Source organism: Salmo trutta, chromosome 17, assembly GCF_901001165.1.
Source record: "Salmo trutta chromosome 17, fSalTru1.1, whole genome shotgun sequence".
Taxonomy (NCBI): domain Eukaryota; kingdom Metazoa; phylum Chordata; class Actinopteri; order Salmoniformes; family Salmonidae; genus Salmo; species Salmo trutta.
The window spans coordinates 45,498,338-45,516,468 of NC_042973.1; the positions used below are offsets into that span (position 1 = coordinate 45,498,338).

At 44.2% G+C, this 18,131-nt stretch overlaps 1 protein-coding gene across 1 annotated transcript in view; it reads left to right on the plus strand.

Moving 5' to 3' along the window:
• The window catches only part of LOC115152278 (metallophosphoesterase MPPED2-like), a 46,318-nt gene extending 28,651 nt beyond the window's left edge, over positions 1-17,667 (plus strand). Inside the window, exons 5-7 of the mRNA XM_029697005.1 lie at positions 15,662-15,777; positions 16,889-17,002; positions 17,373-17,667. Of these exons, the coding sequence (XP_029552865.1) occupies positions 15,662-15,777; positions 16,889-17,002; positions 17,373-17,482 (340 nt within the window). The 3' untranslated portion in view covers positions 17,483-17,667. The remainder of the gene's footprint in view (positions 1-15,661; positions 15,778-16,888; positions 17,003-17,372) is intronic.
• Positions 17,668-18,131: the final 464 nt, after the last annotated feature.

The window sequence follows — 18,131 nt, forward strand, 5'->3', positions numbered from 1 at the left end:
GCAGGCCACGGTGGCCCCTGCTACCTCTGAGCCTAGTGATCACAGAGGTAATTTCCACCGCCCACAAAGAGCTCAGCCAGGCTTGACACACACTGCAGGCCTGCTCTAGGTCTCAGGGTCAATGCTGACTGAAATCATCTGAATGAATTGTTTTTGGGGGGTGATTGTCAAAGCCAGTAGTTCATGACCTTGACTCCTAGATACTTCTGATAGCCGTGCAACAGACTTTTGCCACATAGCATGTCTGTCTGCAAACTTAACTTGTAAAGTTAAAGGGAAACTTTGGGATTTTGGCAGAGGCCCCTTATCTACACTGAACAAAAATATAAACGCAACATGTAAAGTGTTGGTCCCACGCTTCATGAGCTGAAATTGAAGATCACAGAAATGTTCCATATGCTCAAAAAGCTTATTTCTCTCAAATTCTGTGTGTAGTTGTGTAAATCTCTGTTAGTGAGCATTTCTCCTTTGCCAAGATAATCCATCCACCTGACAGGTGTGGCATATCAAGAAGCGGATTAAACAGCATGATCATTACACAGGTGCACCTTGTGCTGTGGAGAATAGAAGGCCACTCTAAAATGTGCAGCTTTGTCACATAACACAATGCCACAGATGTCTCAAGTTTTGAGGAAGCATGCAGTTGAAATACTGACTGCAGGAATGTCCTGATGCCAGAGAATTTGTTTATTTCTCTACCATAAGCCGCCTCCAACGTTGTTTTCGAGAATTTGGCAGTATGTCAAACCGGCCTCACAACCACAGACCACGAGTAACCATGCCAGCCCAGGACTTCCACATCTGGTTTCTTCACCTGCGGGATCCTCTGAGACCAGCCACCCGGACACCTGATGAAACTGTGGGTTTGCACAACCGAAGAATTTCTGCACAAACTGTCAGAAACCATTTCGGGGAATCTCATCTGCGTTCTCGTCATCCTCACCAGGGTCTTGACCTGACTGCAGTTCGGCGTCGTAACCGACTTCAGTGGGCAAATGCTCACCTTTGATGGCCACTGGCACCCTGTAGAATTGTGTTCATCACGGATGGATCCCGGTTTCAACTGTACCGGGCAGATGGCTGACAGCGTGTATGGCGTTGTGTGGGCGAGGGGTTTGCTGATGTCAACGTTGTAAACACAGTGCCCCATGGTGGCGCTGGGGTTATGGTATGGGCAGGCATAAGCTACGAACAAGAGAAACAGTTGCATTTTATCGATGGCAATTTAAATGCACAGAGATGCCGTGACGAGATCCTGAGGCCCGTTGTCGTGCCATTCATCCACAGCCATCACCTCATATTTCAGCATGATAATGCACAGCCCCATGTCGCAAGGATCTGTACACAATTCCTGGAAGCTGAAAATGTTGGTCACATACACATGGTTAGCAGATGTTAATGCAAGTGTAGCGAAATGCTTGTGCTTCTAGTTCCGACAGTGCAGTAATATCTAATAAGTAATAAATAACAATTCCACAACTACCTAATACACACAAATCAAAGTAAAGGGATGGAATATGTAGATATAAATATATGGATGAACGATGACCGAGCGGCATAGGCAAGATGGTATAGAATACAGTATATACATATGAGATGAGTAATGCAAGATATATAAACATTATTAAAGTGACAATGATTTCAAGTCTGTATGTAGGCAGCAGCCTCTCTGTGTTAGTGATGGCTGTTTAACAGTCTGATGGCCTTGAGATAGAAGCTGTTTTTCAGTCTCTCGGTCCCAGCTTTGATGCACCTGTACTGACGTCGCCTTCTGGATAGTAGCGGGGTGAACAGGCAGTGGCTCGGGTGGTTTTGTCCTTGATGATCTTTTTGGCCTTCCTGTGACATCGGTTGTGGGCAGGCGGTGATGCAAAGTCGATGTCCCAACCGACTTGCCAAAACTATAGTTTGTTGACAAGACATTTGTGGAGTGGTTGAAAAACAAGTTTTAATGACTCCAACCTAAGTGTATGTAAACTTCCAACTTCAACTGTGCATCTGTATTCCCAGTCATGCGAAATCCATAGATTTATTTCAATTGACTGATTTCCTTAAAAGGGGAAAGGGGATACCTAGTCATTTGTACAACTGAATGCATTCAACTGAAATGTCTTCCTTATATGAACTGTAACTCAGTAAAATCTTTGACATTGTTGCATTTATATTTTTGTTCAGTGTACCCCAGAGTCAGATAGCATGCTAGTAGATACCCATGGACTTCCAGTCATTGCGCTAACGCTAGTTAGCATTGGCCGGCGAAACTACCTCTAACTTCCTTCGTACTGGACACAGAGACATACAAATTGTATCCACTAGTTCATCTGACTGGGGAAGTAGATAAAGGGCCTCATTGCCAAAATCCTGAAGTATCCCTTTAAGCCTACATTTAAAAAAAATGTTTACTTGAAATGTTCCGTATCTCCTAGTAGCATTGAACAGCTAATACCTCCTCCTTTCATGGCAGATATACCATTACCAGACCTAGTAGTGTTCCGTGTGTGTGTGTGTGTGTGTCTGTCAGTGTGACTGAGGGCGAAGGGAGCTGAGCTGCTATGCTATAGGCAGCAAGGTGACAGTGGCAGCCTGAGTATGGCATTAGAAATTCTAAGACTTCCTCTAATCCGCCTATGACTGCGGACACACTGGTCATGTGACCTCTGGGTTCACATCGGGTGAGAGCCCGCCAGGCAGAGCCACAAAGAAGGTGTGGTTCTCTGTTTCCATAGAAACCGTGGCACAGCCGTGTGTGGTGTGTGTGTGTGTGTGTCGCTTCAGTGTGTCATCCTCAGTGTGTTTGCCATTTAAATCAGTTCCACTGGGTGTGTGGGTCAGTGAGGACAGCGTAGCTGTGAGGTTAATGCAGGCTCAGTCTCTCACATGGACACCCATGCTGGGCTAGCAATGTACTTTATTGACTGGTAGACTGGCTATTGTCTTAATGTCATGTGTGGCTTTGATTTTTTTTTTTTCTGTCCATCTGTATAGCAGATGAATAGATGGGAATGGGAAAAGCTGCCTGACTAATCGGCAACAGTATGCGAGCATAGCCTCAAATGACCCTGGTGTTTTTATGCGAAGAAATAAAGGCCATATCTGAAGTGAGGTTCCAACTCCCTAGGTAAGGGCTCCAGTTTCAGCATCACTTGGTGGAAATCCCTATTACCCCTCAATGTGTGAAAATCCTGTCATCACCACAACTTGTCTGATAACAATTACCCCACACAGTATGACTTATTTATATTATTTGGAATATTATTATTTTTGTTGCTAGGTAGCGTTAGCTAGCGCTAGTCGTCTGCACCTGCGCCAAAACTCTCCTCTTTTTCATCCTACAGCTTTTTTGAATAGTGAGCCAACGTGTTTTCAGCACTTATTTTCGATGAGTGATCGAAACAAATTCTCTCATGCTCTCTTGTCGCTCTGCGGAAGACATGTTGTGAGCGATATGTTTGGAAATCCCTAGTTTTCTGACAAAATACTTCACCTCACTTTTCAATAAAGACTTTCCAGAACATAGCTGGATCTAATAATGTAATAACACAATATGTAATAAAGTGTCTTTGGGGTAGCAGCGGTTTTGGTCAGGTTTTGAATGTCCATCGGTGAGCGGACTGTTCCACAAGATCCATCACTTCAGAGGAAGAAGCAGTAACGTGAGAGCCTAGGGAGAACAGGCCACGGTCTGTTCTCCTTCCCCAAATCAAAACCACAAGGGAGTGTATGGTTATGCTCAGCCTCTGGGAGCGTTGGTTCACGCAGGGGAGGTGTTGAAATGCTGCTCTACTCTGCCCTACAGGCTCCTGCGAGGCCTTACCTGCTGACATCACGGATTGTGAAGTGACCTTTGACCCGGAAGTGCAAGCTGCACGTCAGTGTTAATTAGCTGCTCATGTCCGCTACCCTCCTCAGATCTTTCAGCAGTGCATTGTCCTGCTCTGGCTGACTGCAGCCCAGCGCTGGAGGCTCTCACACAGCGCCAGGCAGGCAGGGCAAACTTGTGCACAGGAAGAGGGGCCAGGTTGCCACGAAGGCGGCAGGCGGGGGTCATAGGGGTGGTGGTGGGGGGAGAGGTAAGGAAAAGAGGGAGGGAGGGGCGGGCAGAGAGAAGAGTGGGTCAGGCAGACAATAAGTATGGCCCAGATTAGGAGCGGGATGAACACCCACAGACGAGAGGAGGAGATGCCTGCCCTCTATACAGAGGATTACCGTTTTGGATGAACTCCAGCCTACCACAAGGCCACAGTGGATTCGGAAGGCTAGGGCCTTTTGACTTATGTGTCCAGGTTGAATGATGTTCAGGTGTTAGGCGCAAATCCCACCGCTGACTCCAATTTCTCTAGCGATGTGTTTCTGTGAGCCTGCCCCTCCTCTCAGTCCCTGTATGTGTCAGTCAGTGGTAAGAGGCCTTGCTATTACCCCCCCCCCCCCCCCCCCAGGAGCCAGCCAGAGCCTTGTTACCTCAACATCATCCAGATTTTTACAGTGACATCACAAGTGCTTTAACAGCCTCCGTCTAGCACCACAATGTAATGATCTGTGAAATAACCAACCAGTGCGGTGCCCTTTACCACAATGAATTATGCGGCTCGTTTGACTAACCAGGGTCGTCCAGCGCCATCTCGGTAGAGGAGACCTTGGATGAGACGACGTGTGTGTGTGTGTGTGTGTGTGTGTGTGTGTGTGTGTGTACGGCCCTCTGTGGTGTGTGTAGACTAGACTACTGATGATCACTCCCAGGCTTCAATGACTAGCAAATGAATGAATGCAGAAAAGCTGATCGTACCTCCAGGCGACATTCAGACTGAGGAGGATGCAGCTAGCCTACTCAGTGGGGTTGAGGGGTGGATTGGACCCCCAGTGCAGTGTCGCAACAAGCCTGGCTGAGTACACGACACAGTAAAGTGTAGTGTGAGTAGTGTTTGCTAGAAGCTAAGACCATCTGTCCAGCCCAGGGCAGGCGATAGAGAGAAACAGGAGATGGTAGGTTTTACACAGAAGAATGCAGCATTTTACCATTTAGCTTCCTCATGTCAGTATTGTGACTGACAGAGTATGTGTCCAGGTATGTAGCATCCTATGCCATTACAGACAAGACTGGACAGACAGGATATCCCCAGGCCCTTAATTTCCCTCTCAGTAACACTCTGCTGCAGCAGAGAGTTGTTCAACATTACAGCCATACACAGCCATATGCCCCTCAATTCTAGTCTAGTGCTACTACCCACAGATAGTCCTGACTGAGTGAATTAATATTTGAAGATTCCAGTAGCCCTTTTAGATTGGAGAGACTTGAGGGACTCGTGAGGCAGTGCATTAGTGGCTGACCTGACCGCTTTCATAAATAACCTGAAGCTAGGGGTGCGGTCGGGGCACTGTTTTAGAGCTAAAAATGTCTGGCCCATGTCTGCATTCTGTGTTCGGTTCAGCTGACAGGTCACCAAGCTCACGTGCTGATAAAGTTCAAACCAATGACACGCATGGCTTGTTGTGTCAAGACGATGTACACTGTACAGGTTGGCATATTTAACAAGAGGACGTTGTCAGATCTATGCTTGGAAAAGCAGAAATGTGTGTGTGTGTTTGCGTGTGTGTACGTGTGCGTGTGTGTAATGACAGAGAGTAAGGTGATGATCAGATAGCAGCAAGTCCAGACAGTGGCTGTTATTGCAGGGCTTTATCTGCTGAATGTCTGCCTGCCTGCCGGAGGGGGGTGGGTCTGCAGAAACGCTAGCCCTAGCAATGGTGAAGGATTGCACCCATGTGTATACCCCCCCGACACATTATGCTCTAAAGCAGGCACTGTGCTTTATTTACTCTGCCATCAATCACGATCAAGCTGCCACTGGCCTCTTAAAGCAGAGGGCCCAGGCATGCAGGACAGGAAGTAGCATTATTTCTTCTATCAGCCTGAGTCCGGGCAGACAGCGGAGGCCAGAGAATGTCCTGATGGATCGTTCCCCAACAGGAGACAACAGCAGTGGCCAGAGGTAGTCTATCAGTTAGCCTAGTGATGACAGCCACTGTTGGAGAAGGCAGAGTTAAATCACATCTGATCTTATCTCATGTCTACTTGGTCCATCTACCCTCAATATCCTACCCTCCCCATCTTTGCTGATATGTTTAGGCCTATGTGGGCACTTTAAATCATTTTTGTCCATGATTTAAATTGGGATAAGCTAAGGTTGTTGTTTTTTCTGTTGTCCGCCGTCCCCCCCCCCCTCCCCCCCATTTCTAGTCTTTGTCTTGTCGTGAATCCTCTGACGGTATGACAACATAAAGAGGTATGTGTACCTTCTTCCCAAGGCCCCCCCTCCCCAACGAGGTGATGCTCTTGCTCCCTCTGCTCCGGGTCCCCCACAGCATGTGAAGATAATGGAGTCCGGAGCCTGCCTCTCCTCCCCCCCTCTACTTCCTGTCTTTTACAGGCTCCTGTGTTGAGCAGCACAGCTCATTGTTCACCTCTCATCTCTGTCTGCTCTGCTGGGATCGAGAGAGACGCCGGGGGAAAACGCAGGATTAATCTGTGCACTGGTGTCAGCAGTAAGATCCAGTTCTAACACAGAACAGGCTCAGCTTTGAGTCACAAGGTTGGAGAAGGCAGTGTTACCCAGCCTGGAGGGAAATATATAGGTGCAGTCAATATGAATTGGCTGTTTCTGAGCAACGCAGTGCAGAGCTGTGTCAGCAGGCCTTTGCTATCGCACAGTGGGGGGTTTAACAGAAATGCTGATATGTAACAAGACCATACAAATCAAATTTACATTTGAATTGAACTTGGCAGTAGGAGCGCTGTGTGTAAGTTATGTTTTCATTTTGTTGAAAGCCACACTATACAAAATGTGCCTGATTCAAACTCTCACATTATTCGATGTGAAAGTTGGTCCAGAGGCTTACCTGGACTGGAACGCCCTCAGCGAATTGGAAACAACTAGAGGCGTCAGGGGAAAGAGTGCCTGCAGTTTAACAGAGGACACCGCATCGTAACTCCACATTTACTGGATTGGTTGAACAGTGCAGACGAGAACCTCACCCTGCCAGTTGTTTTTCTCTCCTCAGGACCGTTAAGAAAGGAACGGAGCTCAGGCTTTTCTTTTACGCCTGATACTTCAGGTTAGGACTGGAATGACTCGAACCGTCAAATGCATCTTTGGTCAGAAGGGAAGCATCAATCTGTAGTGTTTATGTATGTAGTTAATGTCCCCCGTAGGCAGCAGCAGCCCTGGGTTGAACCCTCCAGAGAGACCCGGGCCACGGTGTAGCCTAGATTGTCCAGGCAGGTTGATAAATGCCCCACGGGCCACATCGGTCATAAAGCCACAGCTATCAGCGTTCATTTAGTGGAGACCAAAGAGGCGACAGACTCGGCCCCCGTCTGTCTCCCTACCCTTTCCCAGGCAGCTCTGGCCAGATTTAGCCGTGGCCTGATGTGTGCCGTGCTGTCTGGCCGTTGAGGCCGGGCCATCTCTTTACCTCCCTGTGCCCTGGCTGTCTGAGCAGTCGGTATAAAGACGGCAGTCAGGGCAGGGCTGCCCGTACATACTGATGTGTGTGTGTGTGTTACGAGGCCTGTCCCAGGAGAGATATAAATCTCTTAACATGCTCCTTCTTATTGGTGCTGACAGCTTAATCAATTTGTCTCCTCTTTGGATGACCTCTGTTATGCTGTGGCACAGCCGTGTGGCCAGAATGAATGTCCTGGTCATCTAATAGCCCTCTATCTCCCGCTATGGCTCGCTGTCTTCAGCTCTCTCTCTCTCTCTTTCTCTCTTGGCATCTTCTAGCTATCTATTGATAGGATAGGCGCCTGTCAGTCATAAAGCGAGTGATAGCAGACTGCTTTTACCTGTCATCTGTCCCGCCTTCTGGTACAATTTGTGTGCGCCGTGGTTGGTTGCAGTCAAATTTCTTTACACGGAGGATGTAGAGAACATGATGCTCGTGAATTTGCACGTACCGTGTAAGTTGTAACAATGAGTCGAAATCCACTTAGCCTAATTATTGTTTCCTGGCACATTCATTTATTTTCTTTCACGTGTTTCACATAGCCAGCCACGCGGACTCATGGCACATTGGCTATTTACCATGGACGTCACTAGAGATTCATGGATAGTGAGGCTAAGCCTCTTTTAGGGGGGGGGGGGGGGGGTCTGGGCATACTCCCCCAGGATTTTTTTTAAAGCCCCCAAAACATCTTTTCATCATGTATTTTTAAATTAACAATTGGTGTAAAATCTATCAAAATAAGGTTACTTTTGTTTAAGGTTGGCTAAAAGTATACCTGTCTCATAGTTTGTGTGTAATGAACACGATGGGAGACAGAGAGCTGGTTTCAAGCACAGGGCGCAGCAAGTGTTTATTGGTAAATGACCACAGGAGGAGGCAGGTAGCTGGGTCCAGGGGCAGGCAGAAGGTCATACACAGGGGGTCAAAAAAGGCAACAGTACAGGCAGGGAAAAGGCTAGTAACGTCGTCCGGGAGATCAGGCAATAGGTTGATAACAGGAAATCCGGTAGGCTAAAGTACAGGCAGGGAATAGGCAAAAGGCGTCGTTAGTGAGGCAGACCAAAACCATCATACACGGGTGTATTAAATTACGGGAAAAACAGCTCTGAATAGACGTGTGTCACAAAAACAATACAGTGAGGGGGAAAAAGTATTTGATCCCCTGCTGATTTTGTACGTTTGCCCAATGACAATGAAATGATCGGTCTATCATTTTAATGGTAGGTTTATTTGAACAGTGAGAGACAGAATAACAACAACAAAATCCAGAAAACCGCATGTCAAAAATGTTATAAATTGATTTGCATTTTAATAAGGGAAATAAGTATTTGACCCCTCTGCAAAACATGACTTAGTACTTGTTGGCAAAACCCTTGTTGGCAATCACTCAGGTCAGACGTTTCTTGTAGTTGGCTACCAGGTTTGCACACATCTCAGGAGGGATTTTGTCCCACTCCTCTTTGCAGATCTTCTCCAAGTCAATAAGGTTTCGAGGCTGACGTTTGGCGACTCAAACCTTCAGCTCCCTCCACAGATTTTCTATGGGATTAAGGTCTGGAGACTGGCTAGGCCACTCCAGGACCTTAATGTGCTTCTTCTTGAGCCACTCCTTTGTTGCCTTGGCTGTGTGTTTTGGGTCATTGTCATGCTGGAATACCCATCCACGACCCATTTTCAATGCCCTGGCTGAGGGAAGGAGGTTCTCACCCAAGATTTGACGGTACATGGCCCCGTCCATCATCCCTTTGATGCGGTGAAGTTGTCCTGTCCCCTTAGCAGAAAAACACCCCCAAAGCATAATGTTTCCACCTCCATGTTTGACGGTGGGGATGGTGTTCTTGGTGTCATAGGCAGCATTCCTCCTCCTCCAAACACGGCGAGTTGAGTTGATGCCAAAGAGCTCCATTTTGGTCTCATCTGACCACAACACTTTCACCCAGTTGTCCTCTGAATCATTCAGATGTTCATTGGCAAACTTCAGATGGGCATGTATATGTGCTTTCTTGAGCAGGGGGACCTTGCGGGCGCTGCAGGATTTCAGTCCTTCACGGCGGAGTGTGTTACCAATTGTTTTCTTGGTGAGTATGGTCCCAGCTGCCTTGAGATCATTGACAAGATCCTCCCGTGTAGTTCTGGGCTAATTCCTCACCGTTCTCATGATCATTGCAACTCCACGAGGTGAGATCTTGCATGGAGACCCAGGCCGAGGGAGATTGACAGTTCTTATGTGTTTCTTCCATTTGCGAATAATCACACCAACTGTTGAAACCTTCTCATCAAGCTGCTTGGCGATGGTCTTGCAGCCCATTCCAGCCTTGTGTAGGTCTACAATCTTGTCCCTGACATCCTTGGAGAGCTCTTTGGTCTTGGCCATGGTGGAGAGTTTGGAATCTGATTGATTGCTTCTGTGGGAAGGTGTCTTTTATACAGGTAACAAGCTGAGATTAGGAGCACTCCCTTTAAGAGTGTGCTCCTAATCTCAGCTCGTTACCTGTATTAACCTCTTACATCTAGACGTTCCGCTAGCGGAACACCTGCTCCAATATTCAATGATGGGCGTGGCGAGAAATACAAACTCCTCGAAAATCCGAAAACTTCCATTTTTCAAACATATGACTATTTTACACAATTTTAAAGACAAGACTCTCCTTTATCTAACCACACTGTCCGATTTCAAAAAGGCTTTACAGCGAAAGCAAAACATTAGATTATGTCAGCAGAGTACCCAGCCAGAAATAATCAGACACCCATTTTTCAAGCTAGCATATAATGTCACAAAAAACAAAACCACAGCTAAATGCAGCACTAACCTTTGATGATCTTCATCAGATGACACTCCTAGGACATTATGTTATACAATACATGCATATTTTGTTCAATCAAGTTCATATTTATATCAAAAAACAGCTTTTTACATTAGCATGTGACGTTCAGAACTAGCATACCCCCCGCAAACTTCCGGTGAATTGACTAAATTACTCACGATAAACGTTCACAAAAAACATAACAATTATTTTAAGAATTATAGATACAGAACTCCTTTATGCAATCGCGGTGTCCGATTTTAAAATAGCTTTTCGGTGAAAGCACATTTTGCAATATTCTGAGTAGATAGCTCGCCATCACGGGCTAGCTATTTTGACACCCATGAAGTTTGGTACTCACCAAACTCAGATTTACTATAAGAAAAATTGGATTACCTTTGCTGTTCTTCGTCAGAATGCACTCCCAGGACTTCTACTTCAAAAACAAATGTTGGTTTGGTTCAAAATAATCCATAGTTATATCCAAATAGCGGTGTTTTGTTGTGTGTTCAAGACACTATCCGAAGGGTGACGCGCCCGGCGCGTTTCGTGACAAAAAAATTCTAAATATTCCATTACCGTACTTCGAAGCATGTCAAACGCTGTTTAAAATCAATTTTTATGCGATGTTTCTCGTAAAAAAGCGATAATATTCCGACCGGGAGTCGTTGTTTTCGTTCAAAGACAGAAAAAGTAAAATGGACTCTTCTCGTGCACGCGGTGCCAGTCACATTGTTCTCAGATCGACCACTATCCAAATGCGCTACTGTTTTTCAGCCATGGCCTGCAAAGTCATCATTCAACGTTCTGGCGCCTTCTGAGAGCCTATGGGAGCGTTTTGGATAGAGATGATCAAGAAGGCCAAGAAATGGTCAGAGAGGGCGCTTCCTGTTTGGAATCTTCTCAGGTTTTGGCCTGCCAAATGAGTTCTGTTATACTCACAGACACCATTCAAACAGTTTGAAACTTTGGAGTGTTTTCTATCCAAAGCTAATTATGTGCATATTCTAGTTTCTGGGCAGGAGTAATAATCAGATTAAATCGGGTACGTTTTTTATCCGGCCGTGAAAATACTGCCCCCTATCCATAACAAGTTAAAGACACCTGGGAGCCAGAAATCTTTCTGATTGCGAGGGGGTCAAATACTTATTTCCCTCATTAAAATGCAAATCAATTTGTAACATTTTTGACATGCGTTTTTCTGGATTTTTTTGTTCTGTCGCTCACTGTTCAAATAAACCTACCATTAAAATTATAGACTGATCATTTCTTTGTCAGTGGGCAAACGTACAAAAATCAGCAGGGGATCAAATACTTTTTTCCCTCACTGTACCTCACAATGATGCTGTGCAAAGAACTGAACTAAATAGTGTGTGATAATGACATACAGGTGTGTGATCAGAATTCAGGTGATTGGGATCTGGAGAGTGAGCTGTGTTCAGGGGATCTATGTGTTTGAGACTGTGAGTTGGAAGTGGACGTTACATTAGGTTAGACACTGATCTAATATGACTTACTTAAATTATATCCAAATAAAGAAATTAAAGTCCACTCTGTCCCCATCCATCCAACAACAAAAGGCACAAAAATGGCTGTACAGTGTAGCCAAAATACTTTGGGATTTTATTTTGAGAGAGCAAGAGATGCATGTCATGTTATACCATTAGAAGAAAACTGTATCATCCAGAAAGGGGCAAAACTAAATTCAACTAATGAGCTAAATAAAATGGAAAAATAATTTAGGTATAAAATCTGATTAAAAAAAGTACGATCCCAATCAAATATTACAACCTATATTAAGGAACTCCTCCTCCTGCTTCTTCTCTCTTTTTATGCTTATTTTGTGGGCGGATGCATCAAAGTGTACCTCCTATTTTTAAAGGTGGCAAAGCGGTCAATGAAGCTATTGTGGCTTAGTGGCCCAAACACTTCACCCTCAATGGACATGGCTGCAAGACTTGCAAGCCTTTTCTGACCCATTGTCTTACGCAACCAGGAGTGCATCCGGCGCAGTGCACTAAAGGACCTTTCACCGGAGCAGCTGCTGACAGGAATTGTGAGGGAAACCTGAATGATTTCCTTCAGAGAAGGAAACATATCATCACCCAGGAGGTTATGCACAGCAAGCATATCTTTAGGAGGACATCCAGTCTCTCTTTTCTGGGCAAGAAAGTTTCTGGCCACCAACATCTCTTCTGTTTTAACATCAATACCGTAGTGCTTGGCAAACTCAGTTAAGCTTGATGTATCGAGGAAGTTTTTGGATTTGAGGCTGCATGCCTGTATGCCTTTGAGCAGACCTGCATCTAAGTCGAGAATCCATCTTGTCCAAGCAGGGGAGCAGCAACTCTGTTTTCATTGTTTGGGAACATGACAATTCTGTACCTAAACCCAAGAAGGTCTCCACCAGAAAATCTCTCTTTGTTTGCACTTTCTTGCTGCATCTGCCTCTGGAATATTATGAATTTCACAGAGTGCTTTGGTTTTGTTACAAAGTTCTGTGGCAAATGCATCTGTGCGTTTGCCTATCAGTGTATCACATACATACAGATTGTTTGCCAAAACAAGCTTCTGCCAGGTCTACAGTCTCTTTCTGGAGGAACTTATGTAGTCCCTCAGTTATAGAAAGAAAGCACTGAAACATCAGTAGCAAATACATGGTGGAGAACTGAACACAATGCTCCACCGTGGCTAAAGCCCCCCTAAAATAGGCCTAGTGACATCCCTGCTATTTACTGTGCTTTGATTGACAACTGGACAAGCAAGTGTGGACTAGTTTATAAAAAGTGTCGAACTGAACGAATAAAGTACATCTCCTATAACCCTTTGCCATTCATAAATCATGCAACGTGGTTATGTCCATGGTATTGCATCGGGATAAGTCAACCAAAAGATTTCCTAGGTTTCCTTTCCTAGGATGTTGGGGATTGCCGGACAGGGATGCTAAAGTGTGTGTCTCGTCAGTCGGAGAGCCATTCATTTGTCTTCCTACTATGCATAGGCTACTGGTAGGCTTAGACTTGTTGGTGATTTTATATGTAGATAAATTATGAAAACATTTTATGAAGCTGGTGAATCGTCACTACACCAATGGGTAGTGGAGAGCCTCATTCTTGTCAAAATATGATAATTAGGGCCCTCACAGAATCCAGGCATTTAAAATGGTATTCAACAATATTCCCAAAATGTATTGACCTAAATTCATTTGTCCAAGTTTATCATAAGATATGAACAACTTTCTGAAGGGGCAACGAGAATGTCCGTGTGTGCAGTTCGCACGTCTACCACTTTGTGTAGCCGTTAGCATTGATGCTAATGAAAACAGTCCTCTGGTAGATGGAAAGGCTTTCCCAAAAACCTTCTCAATTACATGCTAACTACATAGTAGCCTATGCTTACTGTGATGTCAAATAATCAATGATATCATGATTATTTTCATCAATCCAGTGGGTATTTCTTTTGCGAACTCTACCATCACGTGTGCTGCAAAAACACCATTAAACAACTAAATAAGTAAATCTGTAATCTCGAAGACAGGTTAAAGGTTTAAGGTTCTCTTACTTAGAAAATAGTCCTGATCATATAGGCCTACACAAAGAGAATATCCCGGCAAATAACATCACACTGAATGTTATTTGTCTATAATACAAAAAAAAAATCCAATCTGGGATGAAACCCCCCCCCCCCCCCGAAAGTATTCAGACCCCTTGACTTTTTCCACATTTTGTTACGTTACAGCCTTATTCTAAAATTGATTACATATATTCTTTCCTCATCAATCTACACACAATACCCCATAATGACAAAGCAAATAAATGTTTTTCTTACATTTTTGGAAAATGTATCAAAAGGAACTGAAACATCACATTTACATAAGTATTCAGACCCTTTACTCAGTACTTTGATGCACCTTTGGCAGAGATTTACAAACTCAAGTTTTCTTGGTATGACGCTATAAGCTTGGCACACCTGTATTTGTGTTTTCTCCCATTGTTCTCTGCAGATCCTCTTAAGCTCTGTCAGGTTGGATGGGGAGCGTCACTGCACAGCTATTTTCAGGTCTCTCCAGAGATGTTCGATCGGGTTCAAGTCTGGGCTTTGGCTGGACCACTCAAGGACATTGCGACTTGTCCCGAAGCCACTCCTGCGTTGCCTTGGCTGTGTACTTAGGATCGTTGTCCTGTTGGAAGGTGAACCTTTGCCGCAGTCTGAGGTCCTGAGTGCTCTGGAGCAGGTTTTCATCAAGGACATCTCTGTACTTTGCTCTGTTCATCTTTGCCTCGATCCTGACTAGTTTCCCAGTCCCTACCGTAGGGATGGTGCCAGGTTTCCTCCATACGTGACGCTTGGCATTCAGGCCAAAGAGTTCAATCTTGGTTTCATCAGACCAGAGAATCTTGTTTCTCATGGTCTGAGAGTCCTTTAGTTTCCTTATAGCAAACTCCAAGCGGGCTGTCATGTGCCTTTTTACTGAGGAGTGTCTTCCGTCTGGCCATTTAACATAAAGGCCTGATTTGGTGGAGTGCTGCAGAGATGGTTGTCCTTCTGGAAGGTTCTCCCATCTCCACAGAGGAACTCTGAAGCTCTGTCAGAGTGACCATCTGGTTCTTGGTTACCTCTCTGACCAAGGCCCTTCTCCCCCGATTGCTCAGTTTGGCCGGGTGGCCAGCTCTTGGAAGAGTCTTGGTGGTTACAGACTTCTTCCATTTAAGAATGATGGAGGCCACTGTATTCTTGGGGACCTTCAATGCTGCACACATGTTTTGGTACCCTTCCCCAGATCTGTTCCTCAACACAATCCTGTCTCAGAGCTCTATGGACAACCTCACGGCTTGGTTTTTTTCTCTGACATGCGCTGTCAACTGTGGGAGTGTATATAGACAGGTGTGTTCCTTTCCAATCATGTCCAATCAATTTAATTTACCACAGGTGATCAATGGAAACAGGATGCACCTGGGCTCAATTTCAAGTCTCAAAGCAAAGGGTCTGAATACCTATGTAAATATGTTTTTTCTGTTTTATTTTGAAAACATTTGCAAAAAATAAAAATAATAAACTGTTTTTGCTTTATTTTCTCATTATGGGGTTTTGTGTGTAGATTAAGGGAAAAACATTTTTTAATCCATGTTGGAATAAGGTTGGAACAAAATGTGGAAAAAGGGAAGGGGCCTGAATACTTTCCGAATGCACTGTATGTCCTGGTCGAAAAAACAGTTTCTCTCTTTCTCGTAATTTAAAAAAAAATATTGTACTCAGTTCTGTGTTCATGATTGAATTGCATGTATGCACATATACTGTATTCAGTATTTTGTGCAGGTGTGTGTAATGTAGATTTCTTTGAACCGTTTCTACAGGACGCCGTGGTTTAATGGCTGGGGTTTTAACCTTCCCCGTGGTCAGTCACTACTGGACAAGTGGAATCTGGTTCCAGAGGGTATAGACGTTCTCATGACCCATGGACCTCCCCTCGGTGAGTTGAGTTCATATAACCGCAAAACACTCTATTCCACATCATAGTGTGTAGGATATTATCCCACAGACTGCTAAAACTGGTTGTACTTATTTACCAGTACGATTACTGTGTCACTCATTCATTGCACATACTGGAAGTAATTCCACCGAAAGCTGATATTCAATAAATAGGATGAAAACTGGAATCTCATGCTTATCTGAACACTTGGGGTAATTCTCATTATTGTCACAATGTTAGAAATCAACATTTGAAGCATATTTCTTGGACAATTGCTGTTCTGGATGGCACTTTATGAGAATTCAGTATTGAAAAAATTCCCCGCCGTAAAACAGTATATTAGCAGATATATCAGTATAGGTCCATTCCCCCCCCCCCCCCCCCCCCCCAAAAAAAAATCTGAATCGGTATCGGACCCAGAAGAACATATAGTTCTGGCTTTAACTGTTAGCAATGGAAGCAGAGTTAAGGTGACCTTTTCCTCACGGGAAAAAAACACACAACGAGCTACAAAAGCCTGTGCAAGGACGAGTTGGGTATTTTCACCTCACCTGTATTTGCGTCTGCGTAGGTGGAGCCAAAAATGGAAGTGTCAGAAGGAGGTTTGGGGGAGAGTATGCTAATTAACCTTTCCACATAAAGTATAATTACATGAATGTATTGAGAAGGCTACGAGATAAGAATAAAACGGGGACAATAATGGTAGATGATGAGTAGTCCAGAGTAGGCCATCATAGGCCCATGCTTTAAGTGAGGCTGGTCTTGTTGCCTATGTTTTTAATATTTAACTAAATAATATTATTGGCTGTATATTATATTGTTAATGTCTAGCCTACTTTTAAGCTCTTACCAGTAAAAAAAAAAAATCTCATGTATTGCCTATGTTCCATTCAAACATTCACAGCACATATGTTAGTAACACATTATTGTTTTATAATGTAATTCTGAACAGCGTTAAGACGGGGGAAAATGTCGCCCTTAGTTTCTGCCTGACCGGTTTCACTACATGTTATAAATGAATTTGTTGTTAAATGTATTTTCGTTACAAATGTATCTTTCTTATGCTTAATCCAGTGTGTGTTAATCAATCTATGGGTGTGGTTTGGGACAGGTTTCCGTGACTGGGTCCCCAAGGAGCTCCAGAGAGTGGGCTGTGTGGAGCTGCTCAACACGGTACAGCAAAGGGTCCAACCCAAGCTCCACGCCTTCGGTGGCATCCACGAGGGTGAGTATTCTGTACCCTGTCCTCCATAGTCCTGGTTCTACGCAATAACAGATTGGTAGAGTACTGATGTACAGCATCCGTATTGTATTTGTATTTATGGATCCCCATTACTTTTGCTGGACCCCAGGAAGAGTAGCTGCTGCCTTGGCACCTACTCTTCCTGGGGTCCAGCAAAATTAAGTCAGTTTACACAATTATAGGAAGGAGTCCAATTTCAGGCAAAACACTTCCTAACATGGATGCTGTAGTAGGGTGACACTTAATACTGCATCAGTGGGGGCTATCCTGTGCCATGCATCTCTAGCTTAACAGACCTGTTATTGTCTCTTTTTTGACACTGGTGTCTTATTTCTCTGTCCTCTGTCTGCAGGGTACGGCATTATGACGGATGGATGCACAACTTTTATCAACTCCTCCACCTGTACAGCCAGTTTCCAGCCTACCAATCCCCCCATCATATTCGACCTGCCCAACCCATAGAGCATCTGAAATAAACCAGCATTTTTTTAATGAAATGAGTTGTACTAAATGTTAATCTTCAAGATATTTGGCTTTTTGTAAAAATGCATGAAAATCTGATTCTGCTCATGAAGTTATGAACTTTGTAAAATATTTCATATTTTCCAATTGTTTGCATTTGCTGCAATAACTGTTTTTTTGTGCCATTTGTCATTCTTTGTTTTCTCACTCAAGACATACAGTTGAAGTTGGAAGTTTACATACACTTAGGTTGGAGTCTTTAAAACTTGTTTTTCAACCACTCCACAAATTTCTTGTTAACAAACTATAGTTTTGGCAAGTCGGTTAGGCATCTACTTTGTGCGTGACACAAGTCATTTTTCCAACAATTGTTTACAGACATAACTTCACTTATAATTCACTGTATCACAATTCCAGTGGGTCAGAAGTTTACATACACTAAGTTGACTGTGCCTTTAAACAGCTTGGAAAATTCCAGAAAATTATGTCATTGCTTTAGAAGCTTCTGATAGGCTAATTGACATCATTTGAGTCAATTGGAGGTGTACCTGTGGTTTGTATTTCAAGGCCTACCTTCAAACTCAGTGCCTCTTTGCTTGACATCATGGGAAAATCAAAAGAAATCAACCAAGACCTCAGAAAAAACATT